Source organism: Chiloscyllium plagiosum, unplaced genomic scaffold (assembly GCF_037043375.1).
Source record: "Chiloscyllium plagiosum isolate Xiang-an unplaced genomic scaffold, Cpla_swu_hap1 HiC_scaffold_19, whole genome shotgun sequence".
Classification (NCBI taxonomy): domain Eukaryota; kingdom Metazoa; phylum Chordata; class Chondrichthyes; order Orectolobiformes; family Hemiscylliidae; genus Chiloscyllium; species Chiloscyllium plagiosum.
This window is the reverse complement of record NW_028270157.1, coordinates 54,698,010-54,719,963: the sequence shown is the minus strand read 5'-3', so window position 1 is coordinate 54,719,963 and position 21,954 is coordinate 54,698,010. Positions and strand designations below refer to the sequence as shown.

Here is a 21,954-nt window from a genome sequence, read left to right as displayed (position 1 = left end):
AACAGGCAAGAAAACAGTATAAGACTTGATAGTGGATTCTGTGATAGCCTCAACCTCACTTTTGACTATGTCCAATATCATGTATTGTCCCCACCTTCTTCTGAGAGTGGTTCTTGTAATGTGAAGTGCAAATAGAGGCTGGCCAAAAACCTTATATGGATCAATTTGGTGAATAAGTTGTTTGATAACTTGGGGGGCATAGGGGAGGGAAGGGAATGGCTAGTCCTCATCCTTTTAATCCTTTTTATTCATGGGATGGGATTGAGCCAGTATTTGTCCCTAATTGCCCTTGAGAAGATGGCAGTGAGCTGCCTTCTTGAGTCGTTGCAGTCTGTTTTCTGTAGACACATCCATAGTGCTGTTAGAGAGCAAGGTCCAACATTTTGATCCAGCGACACTAAAGGAATGGCAAACCTTTTCCAAAACAGGGTAATGAGTGGCCTGGAGGGTAATCTGGAGGTGGCGGTGTTCCCAAGGCAACTGAAGCATACTATGGCAAGTTCAGGAGTAACCTCAGAAACTCTTGGTGACGAACAAAGTACGGCATTGTTCAGATGGATCCCTACTAGTAGAGATACAGACACAGTAACAATATAGTCCAACCTCACTTAAGGGAATCCAGAAATCAGGTAGGCAAATGAGGCAAAACTGCAAGTGGAAATGGGCCAGCCAAGACCACCAAAAAATTCTGCAGTGAGTAAACTTCTCAGAAGAATTCGCATAAATTCATAATGAGGAATTACAACTTACTTGTAGCCTGCTGACTACATTAGTAGTACCTGGGGATCTTGATTCAATTAGTACAATTCCTGACCAGCCACTGTATACGTCACCCCACCAATGTAGCAGCAAGTGGGCTCAAATCATTTCCATGACCAATAGTCAGCCTGGTCACTTACCGCCACGTTCAAGATCTCTCAATGGCCATAACAAATTGAAGGCAGACTGTCCTGGTCCATAAAAGAATGGCACAGTCCGAAAAGTTGGTTCATCTGAGTGTTGGATTTGAGATCCAAATTCATCCATGACGTACCAAATTGGCACTTGTTCTTCAGCAGACTATAGACAAAATGCAGACAGAAGAACAACAACAGTAAATTACAGACAAAAGCAGGAGCTGCTGGAAAAGCTCAGCAGGCCTGGCAGCATCTGTGAAGAGAGATCAGAGTTAACGTTTGGGTCCGGTGACCCTTCCTTGGAGTTCTGATTTACAGCAACTGCAGATCTTTCGGTGTTTAACAGTAAATTGCACTCCTACTCATCCGCAATTGGGACACTAATTCCCCACTTTCTCTGGATATTTTTAAACAACTTGTTCAAGGATGCTATGACACAGCTCTTGTGCAGGTGAGGCTTGAATCCAAGCCTCCCAGCTAAGAGATGGGACATTATCACTGCATCACAAAAGCCTGACTTTCTCCCTCTAAAGATGGCAAATCAATCTACAACACTTAAAATCCTAAATGTCTTATTCCTGAATTATCAGTGTGATAAAATGATACATGACAGTTCTCCTTTCAACAAAGAAGCAACCTTAATAATTCAACAGCAAAAACCTTGTAACCATCAAAACCTTCAAAGTGAACAAACTGAACGGTTTACCCTTAGACCAATCTCGATTCTTGACTTCACTAGTTCAATGGGGCTTAATATCTGTTATGGACCAGGCCAGATCCCCTCAAAACAGTTCAAGAAAAGACCCAGACCCTAGCTTTACTAGCTGCTTTAAGCAGATGTAACACAGATAGTCCAGGAGAGATGCAGCTGGTCAAACCATGTAGTTTTAAACAAAACAGAATTTATTTACAAGATTATCGAATGATGCACAAACAAAAAAGAACAGAATACCAAATAACTTAAACTATCCGAAAACCCAACAAATTATACCAACTTAATGATGCTGTTCCCAATTTAGATTACTTACAGTGTGGAAACAGGCCCTTTGGCCCAACAAGTCCACACCGACCCGCCGAAGCGCAACCCACCCAGACCCATTCCCCTACATTTACCCCTTCACCTAACACTACGGGCAATTTAGCATGGCCAATTTAACTAACCCGCATGTTTTTTTTTTGGACTGTGGAAAAACCGGAGCACCCGGAGGAAACCCATGCAGACACGGGAGAATGTGCAAACTCCATACAGTCGCCTGAGGCGGCAATTGAACCCGGGTCTCTGGCGCTTTGAGGCAGCAGTGCAACAATCCCCATAAACACCCCTCAGCACAAACGATAAAATCAAACACAAAGTATCACAGGAGACAAGTCAGAGAAAGATCAGCATGGACTTGCTTCTTTGGTCCGGTAGCTTTTCCAACTCTACTGTACTAAAACGAAACTAAACCAGAGAAGAGCTGAGCTGGGAGCACTGGCCACTCCCCTTTCTTTGGACAAGTGTTGTTTTTAAACTTAAAAGCCTGTTGCCTGAGGCAGTATCTGTTAGCTATTATCAATTGGCCCTAAAACCCTTCAAAACTAGACTTTCCAGTGTCTTTTACAACATCTCTGAAAGAAAAGCCAAGGACAATATAACCTTGCTAAAGGAGCATTGTTAAAGGAGTATTATCATAATTCAGGGTCACTGTGCACTGGTAAAACTCATATTGTTCAAAAATGTTCTCTACAGGAAGTCAGTCAGGCAGCCGCACAGCTTCTTTAGCAGACTGGTATTATATTAAATAAATTATAACACAAATAATTTCTGTAAGCCACTAGCAAAACTTACTTACTTACCCCCTGGGACAGCTGGTATGTGTGGCTGAAACTCCACAACTCTGCCATCACCTCATCAATTATATCATCATCAGGAACCTCACCATGGAATTCGATGCCAGTGAGGTTGGCCAGCCTGTGGAGTAAGCCAGGAATCTCCCATAACTGCCGGCGTGCTTGATCCACTCGGTATGTCCATGCATGATCGATTAGGAAAATGCTGCAATACCAGAAATTAATATTGAAAACACCGCAAAAAGACTTAATGTAATACAGCAAAATACAGACTATCTTTGTAAAATCAATTTCCAACATGCCAAAAAAAAACACAACAGTTTAATATACAGGTTATGAACTACTTGCTTACATCTGTAATGAGGCACCTAAGGGAATTCACTGATAAAGATTTTGTCCTGACATATTTATTTCATTCATTGTGTTCCCTCAAAGTAAAATTAATTTGTCTCCATGCAATAGCTGACCATTTACAGCAAAATAAAGAGCATATTCATTTCTTTCTTAAATGATCCACTTCTGCATCAATGAATATGCTATCAACACTATTGTTGACTCTAGACTTGACTGTTCTACTGTTCTACCCAGAACTCTACTGCCTGCATCGTAATTCAGACCAAATCCTGTTCACCTATCACTCCTACACACATTGACCTCTACTGACTCCCAGCTTGACAACTGCTCAGTTATGAAGACCTCAATTTGTTTTCAAACCCTTCCATGGCCTTATGCCTCTCCTAGTGTCTAATCTGCTTCAGCCCTACAACTCCACAAGACCTCCATACTTTGCTGTTCCGGGCCCCTTGCACATCTTGATTTTAATGGTTCCAGAGTTAGTGACCCTGCCTTCAACTACTGTCTTCTAACTCTGGAATTCTCTCCATGAACCTTCCCTTCTCCCTACTACCTTAAGATTCCCCTTAAAACTTCATTCTTTGACCAAACATTTGGTCACCTATTCCACCATCATCCAATATGCCTTGATGTCAACAACACTCCTGGAAACTACCATGTTACATTTTACTGTGCGAAACGTGTTTCTACAATTGCAAGCTGTTGTTAAATCCTTTAAGCAAGCCCAAAATTAGTGTACTAAGTGAACACCTATAGTGCAAATGAGTAACATGAACTGAATAGTAGTTAGTTTGTCAACTGATTGTTGCTCATCATTGTGATAACAGCAATATGTATTTGTATACTGCCTTTAAAATAGGAAACAAGACCATAGGTATTGGACTGAGATGTGCCAGCAACCAACAAGGGGACCAAAGGGATAAGTACTGCCCAAAGGTTGAACCAAGGAGGCAGACTTTAAAAAGAGAAGAGGTAGTGAGTCAGACAAAGAATTCCAAACAAAATGCTGTAATTTCACAAAGCAAGTTCAAAATAGTGAGTGTGGCAGGAGAGAAAGTAAATAACCAGTGATGGCAAGGTTTCTGAGAGGGGAGAGTTGAGAACTGACTGACTGAAGTGAGGGAAAGGGAAGGACATAAAGGTATAAGTGGAGATTAAAATTTAAAATGGACTTAAAAGCAAGAGGTTCAGATCCCAGGTGCACAAGTAAATAGACACAAAGGAAATTGGGCTTTTTACAGCCATAGTACAGATGAACTGAAACATGTAGTCCTCACAGAAAACAGGAAGGGAACAGTATGAATAAGTCCAAAAGGACTGTACAAGGAATGCAAGACCCTGAAGACAATCTTGTAGATGCAGAACTATCTTGTAGATAGTGTGGAGTCAGCTTGGAGCAGCCACTGTTCAAGACTGGGAGAAAGTGAGGATTGCAGATGCTGGAAAGTCAGGGTCGAAAAGTGTAGCACTGGAAAAACACAGCAGGTCAGGCAGCATCCAAGGAGCAGGAGAATTGACGTTTCGGGCAGAAGCAGGAATGTTCAAGACTGGAGTCACAAGATATGAATTCAGGTGGTGTTGGTTCCCCAGATGATTCAAAAATCTGGAATAATGACTGAGTGTTCTTAGAGAAGGAGCATGTGGTATCCACTAATACATTTGCTGCTTTGAAAGAGGTGGACACTGTAGGGCTTACAGTTCTCTATCTACTTTTCTAACTCCATTTTTATTAAGTACCTTCCTCCTCACAGTTGATCATCTGCATTGCTTTTAATGGGCTTTGCGTGTAAATTAACCAATTGGAGAAAAGTGGTGATTTACTGGTGGTGGTTAATAGATGAAAATGTACCATGGGTGATTTGGTGAAGGGGAAACAAAGCATTCAGATGCGTGTAACAATTTCTAGACATAAAAAAGAAATCTGGGATCATTGGGGATTGACCAGGAGCCAAGGGAAGATGATTCGGAGCCCATAAATAGTGGCCTCTGTGAAGTGATGATTTGCAGTAATGGAGTTTTTGGTCTTGCACAAAATCAAGGCAGCAATGGGACTGAATTCCAAGAATGAAGAACAAAGATGATCAAGAAGTTAAACGAGGGTGAAGCCAAGGAATCAGCGTGAATGTGTGAACGAAAACGGCCACAATGACTGCTTATCAGATTAAAAGATCTGTAATTCCAATGAATGTGGATTTGAATTGTTAAAAATAGTTCATTTTCCTGGATAATTAAGCTAGTCCATCACTCCAATATTGAATGACCATGGGCTCCTAAGTGGAAAATTTTACTACATCTTAAAATTAAATGAGTAACTCCTGAAAAGATGGTCTCACTCCAAAAGTTGTGAAGCTTATCACAATAAAACACTGATACAATTTTTGCAAAACTTCCATGAAGGCAACAACTCTACAATACACGATAAAATCATTTTGTAACAGTCCCCCTAAACCAGTCAACTGAATTTGTGACAAAAGTATTGAAGTCCAAACTGAATTTACAACCAACTCCTCGATCCTGAAATTGAGTTAGTTGAATCATGAAAACTACCCATGAGTGTTCGCAGTTCACTGGTACATTTACTGTGTTATGAAGGTGTGTATCTGAAATATTAATTTGTCATGTCATTAGCTGGGTACATACATATTTAGGGCAACATAGTGGTTCACTGGTAACACTGCTGCCTCATGGTGCCAGGGACACAGGTTTGATTCCCATCTCATACGACTGCCTGTGTGGAGTTGCCACATTCTCCCCGTGTCTGGGTGGGTTTCCTCCGGGTGCTCCGGTTTCCTCCCACAATCCAAAGATGTGCAGGTTAGGTGAATTGGCCATGCTAAATTGCCCGTAGTGTTCAGGAATGTGTGGGTTAGGTGCATTTAGTCAGGGGTAAATGTAGAATAGGTTAGGGGATTGGGTCTGAGTAGGTTACTCTTCAGAGGGTCGGTGTGGACTTGGGCCTCCTGGCCTGTTTCCACACTATAAGAATTCTATGATGATTCTATGATATCCTCAACAGTGTAAAATGAACAAAATAAATAACATTGCCAATAGCAACTAAGAATTTGATGGAGGCATAGAGTCAATAAAGCTTTTAGCTTTAACAAAGCGTTCAGATGAGTGTAACAATTTCTAGACATTAAAAAAAATCTGGGATAGTTAGGAATTGACCAGGATCCAAGGGAAGACGATTCAAGGCCCACAAAATGTCCATAGTGGCCTCTGGGAAGTGATGATTTAGAGACTTGGGGTATATGAACCATTTTGGACGTGTCAAATTATACTGGATTTGAAGCAAGAAGTGGCCAAGCCAAACTACCACAGGAACAACAGATTTGTCCTCTCTTTATCAGAAATATCTCTCTAAGTCTGTGAGTTGAAAACCCGTGAGGAGCCTTCGTTGCTGCAAGCTGAGAGTTTTTAAAGGGATAACTCTTAACCAACACCACTGTCTCCAGGGTAAAGAAATGGAAGAAATCAAATCGCCACAAAACGATCAGTGGGAAGTCTCAAAATGGAGAAGTTACTGTGTTAAGTGATCCATCAGATGTAAATAGTTTCCAGACAATCTGTGAATTATTATTGCTGACATTAAACTTTACTTGGCCATGTTTTTAAGATCTGAAACTCTGTAGAGTTCCGTTGTCGTTTTTGTATGCCTGGCAAAAGTTGAGTATGCGTGTGCGCACGCGTTTCTTTTTTGCATTCATGGGTACTTAGAGAACTCTCTAGATTTTTAAAGCATTTGTTAACTTCTCCAACATTGTTCAACTGAGTTTAAAATAGAACTCACTTTTTACTTTTTAATATAAGACAATTTTTAAAACCTATTTTCTAATCAATCTGTTCAGAGACATTATTCCACACCCCAGACTCCAATCCTGGTCTCCTAGCTCAAAGGTAGAAGCAATACCACTGTATCATAATAGCCCTTGTTAACTTAAGAAATAAGCCAGCCAAGTTTCTCACACTCAGTGACACATTGTGAATTTTGTATTAATTGGGCAAATCAGATTATTTTCAGATTTACACTCTGTTGTCACCATCTCAGAAGAGAAAAGTGGGTTCACCCCTCCTGACATGGTCACAGTAACTGGCTTGCTTAGAAATCAAAAGTAAGGACACATTGGAAATTTAGATTCCCTTTTCTTGCTTCAGAGTCTTTCAAGATAAAAGGTATTAAAGCAGTCAAATGATGAAGCTCACTCAATTAGTTCACAGGCACCTGAACAACTCTATGATTTTCTACTAATTTGGGCATTTAAGGCAAATGTTACTTAAGTAGTTGATGGCTATCCTACTTAAATATTTTACTGTAAAACTTGGATTTAATAATTGGATTCATTACTAGAAGATAACTTTTCCTCGAACTATTGATGTTACAACTGATGGCTTCACCAACTACATATAGTGAATTCTACATGTAGGCGAAAGTGGGTACTTCAGATGCTGGAGACTAGAGTCAAGATTAGAATGTTTCTGGAAATGCACAGAAGGTTAGACAGCATGCGAGGAGCAGGAAAATCAATGTTTCGTGCAAAAGAGAGATTCCTGATGAAGGGTTTTTGCCCAAAACATCAATTTTCCTGCTCCTTGGATGCTGTCAATTCTTATGTAGTTGAGAATTTATATTGTCTCACACAGACTTCTGTATTACTAACCCATGATTCCCTTCTCCACACATACTTTGGGGACAGCACATTATTGATGAGAGATCCCAGGATCATTAGAGTTATCCACATTATAATCAATCTGAAACCTTTTCAGAATGTCATCTGCAGGAAGGTAATATTCACAGCTTGTCCTTACCTCGAGGGAGAGTTGGACCAGAGGTCTCTAGATTTGGATTTGGCTTTCTTAACCTTAAACAGAGTGAATATCTGAGGGATAATTACACCTAATCCAAGATAGTCTCAAAAATGGGGCTAAGATTACAATTCACTACAGATGGAAATACAGCCAAAAAACAGAAAGCAAGCAAAACCATGACATTGAGGAATTTCTCTCATCCAGCTCAGTAAAAGAATAGAAACAAACTGACCTAAAACAAAGTGCAGTAAAATTTGTACGTTAAACTGAGGTAAACAAAGTGCTGAGTCAACATTATCACAATGTGGTAACAGTGAAAAGCATGAAAGCACAGAGGGACAGGGTGTCTCTCAGAAGCCCTTTCAACAACATGCTGACAAAACATACAGTAAAACTTCTTCCTGACAGATTCTTTCCTCAGAAAGATATTTTGTAATGCGTAGTAATTGATCTTTGATGCAGTTTACAGATTACTTTTTATTTACGCATTTATCGTTTCATTTATTGTAACAAGATTGAGCTGGATTGTTTTTAAGAATACTACAAACAGGTGGCTTCATTCTTAGCAGTGGTCAGTGTGGAAAGTGCAGGAAGGATATAAATACATTGGGGGCAGGTCAGAGGAACGTTATCAGAATAAGACCTGGAATGGGTGAGTTGAGGAAGATTGCACAGACTAGGCTTTGATCGACTGGAGTTTAGAGGAGTAAAAGGTCACTTGATTGAAACATATAAAATCCTTAATAGTCATGATATGGTAGATGTTTTGTGTGGATGAAGCCAGGTTTTCACGCAACGCACTGTACTTTGAAATAGTCCCTTACCTATTAGCATCTGCAACCTGAAGGCCATCATCCTTGGTGATAATGACTCTGTAAACAGGTGGTGTGCCAGGGTTATGGGTTATCTCTGCATCATCAACATCCTCATTTTCCAACTGCATAATCCCAAACACATCACCCGCATCAAACACCTAAAGAAAAAACATTATATTAACACTGCAGAAAGAAGTACACAGGTGTAAAACTTCCAAGGGACTGTTGCTATTCTGATCAAAGTTTGGGAGATTGGCTTTATTTTCCATTTCAATTCTCCTAAATGAACATTAGATCTTAGATTAGATTAGATTACTTACAGTGTGGAAACAGGCCCTTCGGCCCAACAAGTCCACACCGACCCGCCGAAGCGAAACCCACCCATACCCCTACATTTACCCCCTACCTAACACTATGGGCAATTTAACATGGCCAATTCACCTGACCTGCACATTTTTGGACTGTGGGAGGAAACCGGAGCACCCGGAGGAAACCCACGCAGACACGGGGAGAACGTGCAAACTCCACACAGTCAGTCGCCTGAGGCGGGAAATGAACCCGGGTCTCTGGCGCTGTGAGGCAGCAGTGCTAACCACTGTGCCACCGTGCCGCCCACTAAGTAGAGTCTCTGGTCATATATCGAATTGTCGTTTGCAGGTTACTGCAAATTTCCTATATTACAATAGTAAGAGCAATTCAAAAGTACTTATGAGTCAGAGAGTCAGAGAGGTGTACAGCACAGAAACAGACTCTTCAGTCCAACCCGTCCAACAGTCCAACCTGACCAGTTATTCCAATCCAATCTAGTCCCACCTGCCAGCACCCGGCCCCCTATCCATGCCCCTCATCGTTTTGTAAATCTCTATAAAGTCATCCCTCAGCCTCTGACACTCCAGGGAAAACAGCCCCACCCTGTTCAGTCTCTCCCTATAGCTCAAATCCTCCAACCCTGGCAACATCCTTCTAAATCTTTTCTGAACCCTTTCAAGTTTTACAACAACTTTCCAATAGGAAGGAGACCAGAATTGCATGCAATATTCCAACAGTGGCCTAACCAATGTCCTGTACAGCCACAACATGACCTCCCAACTCCTGTACTCAATATTCTGACCAATAAAAGAAAGCATACCAAATGCCTTCTCTACTATCCTATCTACCTGTGACTCCACTTTCAAGGAGCTATGAACCTGCACTCCAAGGTCTCTTTGTTCAGCAACACTCGCTCGGACCTTACCATTATGTCCTGCTAAGATTTGCTTTCCCAAAATGCAGCACCTCGTATTTATCTGAATTAAACTCCACCTGCCACTTCTCAGCCCATTGGCCCATCTGGTCAAGATCCTGTTGTAATCTGAGGTAACCCTCTTCGCTGTCCACGACACCTCCAATTTTGGTGTCATCTGCAAACTTACTGACTGTACCTCTTATGCTCGTATCCAAATCATTTATGTAAATGACAAAAAGTAGAGGACCCAGCACCGATCCTTGTGGCACTCCACTGGTCTCAGGCCTCCAGTCTGAAAAACAGCCCTCCACCACCACCCTCTGTCTTCTAACTTTGAGCCAGTTCTGTATCCAAATGACTAGTTCTCCCTGTATTCCGTGAGACCTAACCTTGAGAATCATGTCTCACAAACTTAATTGAGTTATTTGAAGAAGTAACAAAGAGGATTAATGAGGGCAGAGCAGTAGAGGTGATTTATACGGACTTTAGTAAGGCATTCGACAAGGTTCCCCACACACAAAGCCATATTGACTATCCCTAATCAGTCCTTGCCTTTCCAAATATATGTACATCCTGTCCCTCAGGATTCCTTCCAACAATTTGCCCACCACCGACGTCAAGTTCACTGGTCTATAGTTCCCTGGCTAGTCCTTACTACCCTACTTAAAGAGTGGCACCACGTTAGCCAACCTCCAGTCTTCCGGCACCTCACCTGTGACTATCGATCATACAAATATCTCAGCAGAAGGCGCAGCATTGACTTCCCTAGCTTCCCACAGAGTTCTAGGGTACAGCTGATCAGGTCCTGAGGATTTATCCACCTTTATGCGTTTCAAGACATCCAGTACTTCCTCCTCTGTAATATGGACATTTTTCAAGATGTCAGCATCTATTTCCCTACAGTCTATATCTTCCACGTCCTTTTCCACAGTAAATACTGATGCAAAATACTCGTTTAGTACCTCCCCCATTTTCTGCACACAAAGGCTGCCTTGCTTATCTTTGAGGGGACCTATTCTCTCCCTAGTTACACTTTTGTCCTTAAATGTATTTGTAAAAACCCTTTGGATTCTCCTTAATTCTACTTGCCAAAGCTATCTCATGTCCCCTTTTTGCCCTCCTGATTTCCCTCTTAAGTATATTCCTACTGCCTTTATACTCTAAGGATTCACTCAATCTATCCTGTCTATACCTGACATATACTTCCTTCTTTTAAGGAAAGATGTAAATGTAATGGAGGCAGTTCAGAGGAGCTTTATCAGATTAATGCCTGGAATGAGTTACTTGTCTTATGAGGAAAGGTTTTGTAGATAGGCTTGTACCCACTGGAGTTTTGTGGTGACTTGGTTGAAACACATAAAACCTTAATGGTGTTCATAAGATTGGTGAAGAGAGGATGCTTCCTGTTTTGGGAACATCTAGAACTGGGACTCACTATTTAGAAATCAGGAATCGCACATTTGTAACTGGCGTTAACCAAACCCTCAATTTCTTTAGTCATCCAGCATTCCCTATACCTACCAGCCTTTCCTTTCACCCTAACAGGAATATACTTTCTCTGGATTCTCATTACCTCATTTCTGAAGGCTTCCCATTTTCCAACCGTCCCTTTACCTGCGAACATCCGCCCCCAATCAACTTTTGAAAGTTTTGGCCTAATACCGTCAAAAGTGGCCTCTCTCCAATTTAGAAATTCAACTTTTAGATCTGGCTTATCCTCTTCTATCACTTCATTGGCTAGAAAGGGCTTTGGGGGTGACTCAAGGCTGGGAATGGCACAAAATAAATGGAAAACATTTGATTCCTTCACGAACTTAATTTACATTTGAATCAAGAGCAGGAGAAGGCCATTCAGCCCCTCAAGTCTTCTCAGTCATTCAGTGAGATCATACCTGATCTAATCGTAACCTCAAATCCAGGTAGTGGTTGGTTTCATAACTCATAGGAAACATTGCTGTGATTAATTCTGGCAAACATAGAGGATAAACACTGCCATGGGCTTTTACAATTTTTATTTGCTCAGATGAATGGGTATCCCCCAATTCAATCACCATTTGTGGTTTAAACCTACTTTGATAAATATGTAACCTGACTGATTTTTGAATTATCAATTTGAGATGAGAAGCCAAGCAAATTTTGATCAAACACACTCTGGGCTTGATCTTATGAGGAAAGGTTTTGCAGATAGGCTTGTACCCACTGGAGTTTTGCAGTGACTTGGTTGAAACACATAAAACCTTAATGGTGTTCATAAGATTGGTGAAGAGAGGATGCTTCCTGTTTTGGGAGCATCTAGAACTGGGACTCACTATTTAGAAATCAGGAATCGCACATTTGTAACTGACGTTAACCAAAACCTCAATTTCTTTAGTCATCCAGCATTCCCTATACCTTCCAGCCTTTCCTTTCACCCTAACAGGAATATACTTTCTCTGGATTCTCATTACCTCATTTCTGCCTTTGATCACTTTTCACCCCCCATGCTAACAAGAATCTACCTACCTCTACCTTAAAAACATTCAATACTTTGCTTCCACCACTTTTTCAAGGAGTTCCACAGATACATGACCCTCTGAGATAGAAAATCTCTTAACGCCAGTTACAAATGGGCGATTCCTGATTTCTAAATAGTGAGTCCCAGTTCTAGATGCTCCCAAAACAGGAAGTATCCTCTCTTCACCAATCTTATGAACACCATTAAGGTTTTATATGTTTCAACCAAGTCACCACAAAACTCCAGTGGGTACAAGCCTATCTGCAAAACCTTTCCTCATAAGACAAGTCACTCATTCCAGGCATTAATCTGACAAAGCTCCTCTGAACTGCCTCCATTACATTTACATCTTTCCTTAATAAAGGAGACCAAAATTATACATAGTGCTCCCAATACAGTCTCACCAATGTCCTGTATCATTGAGGCACAACGTCCCTGCTTTTACATTCAATTTCCCAAGTAATAAATTAGTTATTCATATTACAATATCGCATACAATTATATTTTTATTATTCTATTTATTATCAGTTCAGCCATCAATTGCCATGGCTTATCTGGAATTTTATAACTGACATTCAGACTCAAATCTAATTGGCAGTTCCATTATTTAAACAAGCCCAGAGTGTGTTTGTTCAAAATTTGCTTGGCTTCTCATCTCAAATTGATAATTCAAAAATCAGTCAGGTTACATATTTATCAAAGTAGGTTTAAACCACAAATGGTGATTGAATTGGGGGATACCCATTCATCTGAGCAAATAAAAATTGTAAAAGCCCATGGCAGTGTTTATCCTCTATGTTTGCCAGAATTAATCACAGCAATGTTTCCTATGAGTTATGAAACCAACCACTACCTGCTAATGATTGGAATGCAGCCAGCTTTCTGCAGGAGGATTAATGCATGTAGAGGATAATCCAATAGTGAGTCTCAATGAGAGGAGGCGGGAATTTTAGACAATAGACAATAGGTGTGGGAGTAGGCCATTCAGCCCTTCGAGCCTGCACCGCCATTCAATATAATCATGGCTGATCATTCCTAATCAGTATCCTGTTCCTGCCTTATCTCCATAACCCTTGATTCCACTATCTTTGAGAGCTCTATCCAACTCTTTCTTAAATAAATCCAGAGAGTGGGCCTCCACTGCCCTCTGGGGCAGAGCATTCCACACAGCCACCACTCTCTGGGTGAAGAAGTTTCTCCTCATCTCTGTCCTAAATGGTCTACTCCGTATTTTTAAGCTGTGTCCTCTGGTTCGGCACTCACCCATCAGTGGAAATATGTTTCCTACTGCCAGAGTGTCCAATCCTTTCATTATCTTATACGTCTCAATCAGATCCCATCTCAGTCTTCGAAACTCAAGGGTATACAAGCCCAGTCGCTTCAGTCTTTCAGTGTAAGGTAATCCTGCCATTCCAGGAATTGACCTCGTGAATCTACGCTGCACTCCCTCAATAGCCAGAATGTCTTTTCTCAAATTTGGAGACTAGAACTGCACACAGTACTCCAGGTGTGGTCTCACCAGGGCCCTGTACAGCTGCAGAAGAACCTCTTTGCTTTTATACTCAATCCCTCTTGTTATGAAGGCCAGCATGCTATTAGCCTTCTTCACTACCTGCTGTACCTGCATGCTTGCCTTCATTGACTGGTGCACAAGAACACTCAGATCTCTCTGCACTGCCCCTTTACATAAATCGATTCCATTGAGGTAGTAGTCTGCCTTCCTGTTCTTGCCACCAAAGTGGATAACCATACATTTATCCACATTAAACTGCATCTGCCATGCATCTGCCCACTCACTTAACTTGTCCCGGTCACCCTGTAATCTCCTAACATGCTCATCACATTTCACCTTGCCACCCAGCTTTGTATCATCAGCAAATTTGCTAATGTTATTGCTGATACCATCTTCTATATCATTAACATATATTGTAAAAAGCTGCGGTCCCAGCACTAATCCCTGCAGTACCCCACTGGTCACTGCCTGCCATTCCGAAATGGAGCCGTTTATCACTACCCTTTGTTTCCTATTAGCCAACCAATTTTCAATCCAATCTAGTACTTTGCCCCCAATACCATGCGCCCTAATTTTACTCACTAACCTCCTGTGTGGGACTTTATCAAAAGCTTTCTGAAAGTCCAGGTACACTACATCTACTGGATCTCCTTCGTCCAACTTCAGAGTTACATCCTCAAAAGATTCAAGAAGATTAGTCAAGCATGATTTCCCCTTCATAAATCCATGCTGACTCTGTCCTATCCTGATACTACTATCCAGATGTGCAGTAATTTCATCCTTTATAATAGACTCCAGCATCTTTCCCACCACTGAGGTCAGACTAACTGGTCTATAATTTTCTGCTTTCTCTCGCCCACCTTTCTTAAAAAGTGGTATAATATTAGCCACCCTCCAATCCTCAGGAACCGACCCCGAATCTATTGAACTCTGGAAAATAATCACCAACGCATCCACGATTTCCCGAGCCACCTCCTTCAGTACCCTGGGATGCAGACCATCAGGCCCCGGAGACTTATCAACCTTCAGACTTAACAGTCTCTCCAACCCAAATCCTGGCAAATATAAATTCCCTTAAGTTCAGGTCCTTCAGCCACTGTTACCTCAGGGAGATTGCTTGTGTCTTCCCCAGTGAACACAGATCTGAAGTACCCATTTAATTCCTCTGCCATTTCTTTGTTCCTAGTAATATATTCCCCTGTTTCTGTCTTCAAGGACCCAATTTTTGTCCTAACCATTTTTTTGCCTTGCACATACCTAAAAAAGCTTTTACTATCCTCCTTAATATTCTTGGCCAGTTTACCTTCGTACCTCATTTTTCCTCTGCGTATTTCCTTCTTAGTAATCCTCTGTTGCTCTTTAAAAGCTTCCCAGTCCTCAGTTTTCCCACTTATCTTTGCTATGTTATACTTATGTTATACTTTAACATCATACTTTAAAAATTTACCTGGTTAACCTGGTTTACAACCTTTTTGATGGTGAGGAAAGAGATGAAAAATATATCCCCTGCCCTCATTTCAGGAACTCCAACCACAATTCCTTCTTCCAGCTTACAGGCAAAAGCTCAAGCAGGACACCCCCTCACGGATACAGGTCCAGTGTTGGTCGGAGGAAGCAAAGGATCAACTCTGGTGCTGTCTGGAATCGGCTGATTAGGCCATGTTCAAACACTCTGCAGGTACCTTGGATGAGCACAACACCGTCACAGACTTTATCAGCAAGTGTGTGGAGGACGGCATACTGAGGAAATCAATCCGGGTGTTCCCCAACTGGAAACCCCGGATGATGAATCAGGACATACAGAACCTGCTAAAAACCAGGCATGAGGCCTTCAGATCAGGCGACCCACTCAAATATAAGGAATTCAAGTATGACCTTCGCAAAGCCATTAAAACATCCAAGGACCAATACCGATCCAAACTAGAGACCCAGACAGACACCTGGCAACTATGGCAAGGACTGAAAGACATCACAGGTTCTAAAAAGAGACAGGGCAAAATAGCAGACGATAACACATCCCTCCCACATCGTCTCAACGCCTTCTAAGCTCACTTTGAGCAGAATTTCAGCAGAAAGGTAACACCTATTCCGACAAGTCCTGACAAACCTATCCCAACAGTCACTGCATAAGAGGTCAGATCAATTTTCCTTCGTGTGAATCCAAGTAAAGCGATGGGACCAGATGGAGTACCAGGCCGTGCACTCAGAGCATGCACAGATCAACTGGCAGAGGTCTTCTTGGACATCGTCAACCTCTCCCTGCAGCAAGCCACTGACCATGCCTGTTTCATAAGGGCCAACATCATTCCTGTGCCTAAGAAGACTCATGCAGCATGTCTCAATTTCTACCGCCCAATGGCCCTAACAGCGGTGGTCATGAAGTGCTTTGAAAGGTCGGTCATGACATTAATCAATTCCAGCCTCCCCACTACTCTTGACCCACTCCAATTTGCCTATCGGACAAACAGATCTACGACAGATGTCATATCACTTGCCCTACACACCCCTCCCCAGAGACCAAGAACAGCTATGTAAGAATCCTACTCATTGACTACAGTTCAGCCTTCAACACTGTTATCCCCGCAAGGCTGATTACTAAACTTACTGATCTTGGACTAAGCTCCACTCTCTGCAACTGGATCCTAAGTTTCCTGACCCATAGGCCATAATCAGTAAAGATTGGGGATAATATTTCATCCTCATTAACACTCAACACCGGAACTCCAAGGGGTGCATACTCAGCCCCCTACTGCACTCACTGTATACCCATGACTGCGTCGCCAAATGCCAGACTAATGCCATTTACAAGTTCGCTGATGACAACACCATAGTCGATCGAATCTCAGATGGCAACGAAACAGACTACAGATGGGAGGTTGAAGACCTGGAAAAATGGTGCACTGAGAACAACCTAGCTCTCAATGCCGGCAAAACCAAGGAACTCATTATTGACTTTCGGTGGGATGTTACTCATGCTCCTCTATACATTAACAGCACAGAATGTCAAGCTCCTGGGAGTGGTCATCCGCAACACGCTTTCTTGGACTCTTTATGTGGATGCACTGGTTACAAAGGCCCAACAACATCCCTTCTTCCTCAGGCAGCTGAGGAAATTTGGCATGACGGCGAATACCCTTGCCAACTCTTATAGGTGCGCCATCGAGAGCATTCTGTCTGGAAGTATCATTACCTGGTATGGCAACTGTACCATTCAAGATCGGAGATTGTTACAGAGAGTGGTGAACTCAGCCCGGACAATCACAAAGGCCAACCTCCCATCTATAGAATCTATCTACCAGGCCCACTGTCAAGGAAAGACCGCCAGCATTCTTAAAGATCCATTCCACCCTGGCAATGCTTTTCTATAACCTCTACCATTGGGGAGAAGGTACAGAAGCCTGAACACATGCACCAGCCGGTTTCAAAACAGTTTCTACCCTACTGCAGTTAGAATGCTGAATGGACTCTCAAACTCTTAGCATTGACTTGTACCTGTGTTTTTATTTTTGCCACTGTACCTATTATTTACTTAGCTATGCTATTTAACTATGCCATCTGCCTGTATTCCTCGCAATACAAAGCTTTCACTGTGACTCGGTACATGTGACAATAAATTCAATTCAATATACCTCCAATCAGGTTTACAATCTTATCGGATTCTTTGGTCCATTGTAAAGCTAAGAGCAGATCATGTGTGGTTTATTGTTTCATCCCTTTAAGTAAATGTGGACATTCCTTGAATGGCAGTTATCTTAATGGCATTGATGGTATCTCAAACTTGGGTATCTCCCAACCCAACCCCATTTACATTACATTTAGAAAACATAAGAAATCAAGGATAACAATGATCCAAACATTTCATGGTCACTTTTTTTTTGCTAGCTACCAGCTTTATATAATCTTAAAACAGTTCTGAAAAATACTGTTGTAACATTAGATCTTTTTAAGCTACAACATTCATGTCCTGGAATTAAACAATCATTCTGCACTACCCCACACAAATAGTTCACCCACTACCATGAGGCAGGGATGCACCATACAGCAAGTCACCAACTTATAGTGTGACAACAGGGAGAAGGGTGAAGACCCAAATGGAAATTAGATTGTGGTATTATTTGTTTACTGTAATATACCTTTGACCAAACAGCAAGAAATTGTTGTCAAAAGAATACTACTGGAAATAACTCCATTATGAATCATTAAGTGTTCAGTTCAAATTAAACATGTTTGAGAATTTCAGGGCAAAGTCCCCAATTAATCAGAACACGGTATTAAGAAAACTCAATTTCACCCAGAACCTGTATCCAGTCACCACAGGGAATGGTTGAGAAGAGTAGTGAATATCTGTTTAAACAACCCCTCAATTTTAAAACGTGCCCTCATTTTGAAATCCCTTCATGACCTCACCTTTCCATGTATTAGTAACATCCTTCAACTCTTAAACCCGGAGATTTCTGCACACATCAATCTTGATTCTCAGTTCTAAGATTCAGTTACTGCCCCCTCTTCTCCTCAAGATGTTGCTGAAAACCATACTTCACAAATCTTCTGCCACCTGCCCTTCCAGGTCCTTAATTAGTTCAGTACTTTTTCATTTTGATTAGGTGCATGTGACGTTTTCGAACATAACAACACAGGAACCAGCCCTTCAGCTCATCATGTCTGTGCCGATCATACTGCCACTCTGAATAAATTCCATCTGCCTCAATGTGGACTGTATCCCTCTATTCCTGATGAAGGGCTTTTGCCCAAAACGTCGATTTTGCCTGTCCTCGGATGCTGCCTGAATTGCTGTGCTCTTCCAGCACCACTGATCCAGAATCCCTCCATTCACTGCCTGTTCCAATGTCTGTCTAGTTGCTTCTACCACCTCCCCTAGCTCCAAGAACCTACCACTCTTTGTATATCTTCACACATCTCCTTTTAAGTCTTTGCCCCTCTCAGGTTAAACCTGTGTCCCCACTACTTGGCATTTCCACTCTGGGAACAAGATTCTGATTATCGACCCTGTCCATGCCTCTCAATAGATTTACATTCCTATGTGGTTGCCCCTCAGGCCTGTATTGCAGTAAGTTATTGCAAAGCATTTACAGCACTGAAACAGACCAACAGTTCAATATTGGTGTTTTTGCTTCACAAGCCTCTTTCCATTCCTTTTCATTGAAAGTTACCAATCTCTCCTCTTATCCCTTTCCCCTTCGTGAGCATTTTAAACAGATATTCACTACTCACCTCAACCATTCCCTGTGGTGACTGGATACAGATTCTGGGTGAAGAATCTTCTCCTGAATTTCCTTCTGAATTTATGACAGCAAAAGTTCCCTTCTTTTTGGGCTGTGCACCACATTCAGATTGACCACTTTCCTTACCATTAAAGGCAGTTTTATTTTTAACTACCCCTCCAAAGACTACACATTTTGCAAATCGGTATAATCAGGTTACAGTAATAAACAAACAGTTTGTTGGAGGCAAATATTTCTCCGAGCTTCAAATACATCAACGAACCCTTCATTACCCCACCAGTGAATCACTTATTAGCCCCCTTTTCCAACACCCACCCCTATTCATTCACTAACCCCACTTCCTAACCCCCTTCCCACCAATTCACATATCAACTGCTCCAGCCCACAGTCAGTCAGAACGTTTTTCCAAATCCCCTCCATACAATCCCTGCAGTGCAGAAAGAGGCCATTTGGCCCATCCACTCTGCACCAACACGCTGAAGAGCATCCCACCCAGATTCAATTCATCCCTGTAACACCACTTTTTTTTTAAACATGGCTACTCCACCTGACCTGCACATCTTTGGATTGTGGGAGGAAACCAGCGCACCAAGCAGACACGGGGAGAATGTGCAAACCCCCCACCCAAGGACAGAATCGAACCCGGGTCCCTGGCATTGTAAGGCAGCGGTGCTAACCACTGAACCACCGTGCTACCCTAACTACTGCACCGTCCTCAATAAACCAACTCAATCAACTTTTCCCTGAATCCCTAACTCACTCCTCAACCCCGTTCCAACTCCTCACCCCCATGCATTCAGCTCTCTTTCCAACCCTCAACCTCCATCTCTCAGCACCTCCGAATCCCTGCACCCCTCCACTCTTTGAATGTCCTATTTTCTCAAACTTTCCTCCCCTCACTCACTCGCCGTTCCCGCTTTCCAAACCCCGTCCCTCCTTTTCACTGCCGTGAAATTGTTCCACTATAATTTAGAGCAGCAGCAGAAAGGTGAGTGGCATATGAGCCCAAACACCAGAGCCACTTGACTGTGGAAACCCATGGACTATGGGGGCGGGGGAACGAAAGTCAATCTATGCTTTTATTCCAGAAAATCTGCCATTGCCTAAGAGGAAAACACCATCCTAACAAAGGAGTTCCTACTTTGGGAACCACTGTGAGTTTATTCAGAGACTTAATTCTAATCATCTTCATAGCAACCCCATTAAACTCTGCCATAATCTTGAATATCTCCATCTTTTATTTTATCTCCAGCCTTTTATTTAATCTCCACCAGTCTTTATATTCTACCCTGATAGAATTGAGAGATCATATATCATTCTGTCAATTCTTTTTCCCATTACTCTGGTGACTTTTTATAATATGGGGACCAGACTGTTTATAGTACTCCAAAATGTGGTCTAACCAAGTTTCTGTACAACTTAAAAGTTTTCTCCCATTCTTGCAATTCTAGCCTTCTAGAACCCCAAAGTTGCGTGGGTGTCTTTTTAAATAAAAAAAACTCAGTCAGCCTGCTTCGTTCCTTTCAGTGACTTACACACATCAAGGCGCTATACAAATGCACGTTAATCGGTTGGACGACACAAACACTATGCCCGGTATTCCAGCCCACATTTATCCCTCAGCTGCCAACACCAACAGCTGATGAAACAATCATTTATCTCATAGTGCTCATCATCCAGCGAACAAATAAACGGCATTTCGAAAGGTTCCTAACCGAAGATGAAACCCTTGGGGACTACTGCACATGCGGCAGGCGCTACATCAATGCAAGTCCATCCATTCAGAGGCGTCCCCAACACACACACACACATGAAAAGGCTGGTACTCCCCGAAAGCGAATGTCTTCTGAAATTCTAGGTTAATTTTCTTGCACAAGAAAACCACCCCGGACTAAGTTTCTAGCTGCAGTGGCCTCCTCGGAAACACGAGTCTTTGTCGCAAACGGCCTGAGATATCGAACACAAACTGGATTTGTATTTTCTTTAACATGAAATGCAACTGTTCCTAATCCATGCATTAAGAGTCTCTCGCAGAGAACTAACGTTTTAGCAATGTAAATGAACTGAAATATCTTTTCTTTAAGGCAGATCCTCCAGCTGAGTGCTTTTTCAGCATTTTTGCACATTGCACCGGAAGAGTTTGTAAAACATAATCCACCCCCTCCCCTCCACATCTGTCATCTGCAATGAACGGCACCGACCTCGTGGGTGAGTTTGTGGTGCAAACTCTTCCAGTAAAGCGGCGGCACTCCAGAGGTTTCCAGCGCCGCTCGGTGAATCTCTGTGAAAAGCTGGAAATCCGCAGCTCTCTCCGCTTCCATCCTGACAGCCCGGCAGCAGCTCCACTACACACACACACCCCCAGCCCCGGGGGGTAAAGACAGAGTCTAGGCGCCGCCTGCAGGACTCCCGACACGTCAACCACCACCGCAACCAAATACTTGCAACTATCATCATCATCAGCTCAGCAGAAACATTCAGCCCCTCAAGCCTGACCCCAAACCTTCCACAAGAGCATAGCCACCCTGGGGTGGGGGAATCCAGAACCATTGAATCCCTACAGTCTGGAAACAGGCCACTCATCCCAACAAGTCAGCTCTTCCAAAGAGTACCCCACCCAGATCCATTCCCCTATCCTATATTTGCCTCTGACTAATGCACCTAACCTGCACATCCCTGAACACTATGGGCAATTTTAGCATGGCCAGTTCACCTAACCTGCTCATCTTTGGTATGTGCGAGGAAACTCACACAGAGAGAATGTGCAGTCACCCGAGA

At 42.4% G+C, this 21,954-nt stretch overlaps 1 protein-coding gene across 3 annotated transcripts in view; it reads right to left on the bottom strand.

The window, feature by feature from the left end:
• ttll12 (tubulin tyrosine ligase-like family, member 12) overlaps positions 1 to 21,532 on the bottom strand; it is a 69,920-nt gene extending 48,388 nt beyond the window's left edge. The window contains exons 1-4 of one of the 3 annotated variants that reach the window (XM_043709196.2): positions 21,378 to 21,532; positions 8,711 to 8,859; positions 2,733 to 2,931; positions 900 to 1,059 (exon numbers count right to left, since the gene is read on the bottom strand). In XM_043709196.2, coding sequence (XP_043565131.2) covers positions 900 to 1,059; positions 2,733 to 2,931; positions 8,711 to 8,859; positions 21,378 to 21,497 — 628 coding nt within the window. In that variant the 5' untranslated portion in view covers positions 21,498 to 21,532. Of the gene's footprint in view, positions 1 to 899; positions 1,060 to 2,732; positions 2,932 to 8,710; positions 8,860 to 15,380; positions 15,720 to 21,219; positions 21,241 to 21,377 lie in introns of those variants that run through there. The other 2 variants (XM_043709198.2, XM_043709197.2) reach the window with 2 other exon arrangements.
• Between the last annotated feature and the right edge of the window lie 422 nt (positions 21,533 to 21,954).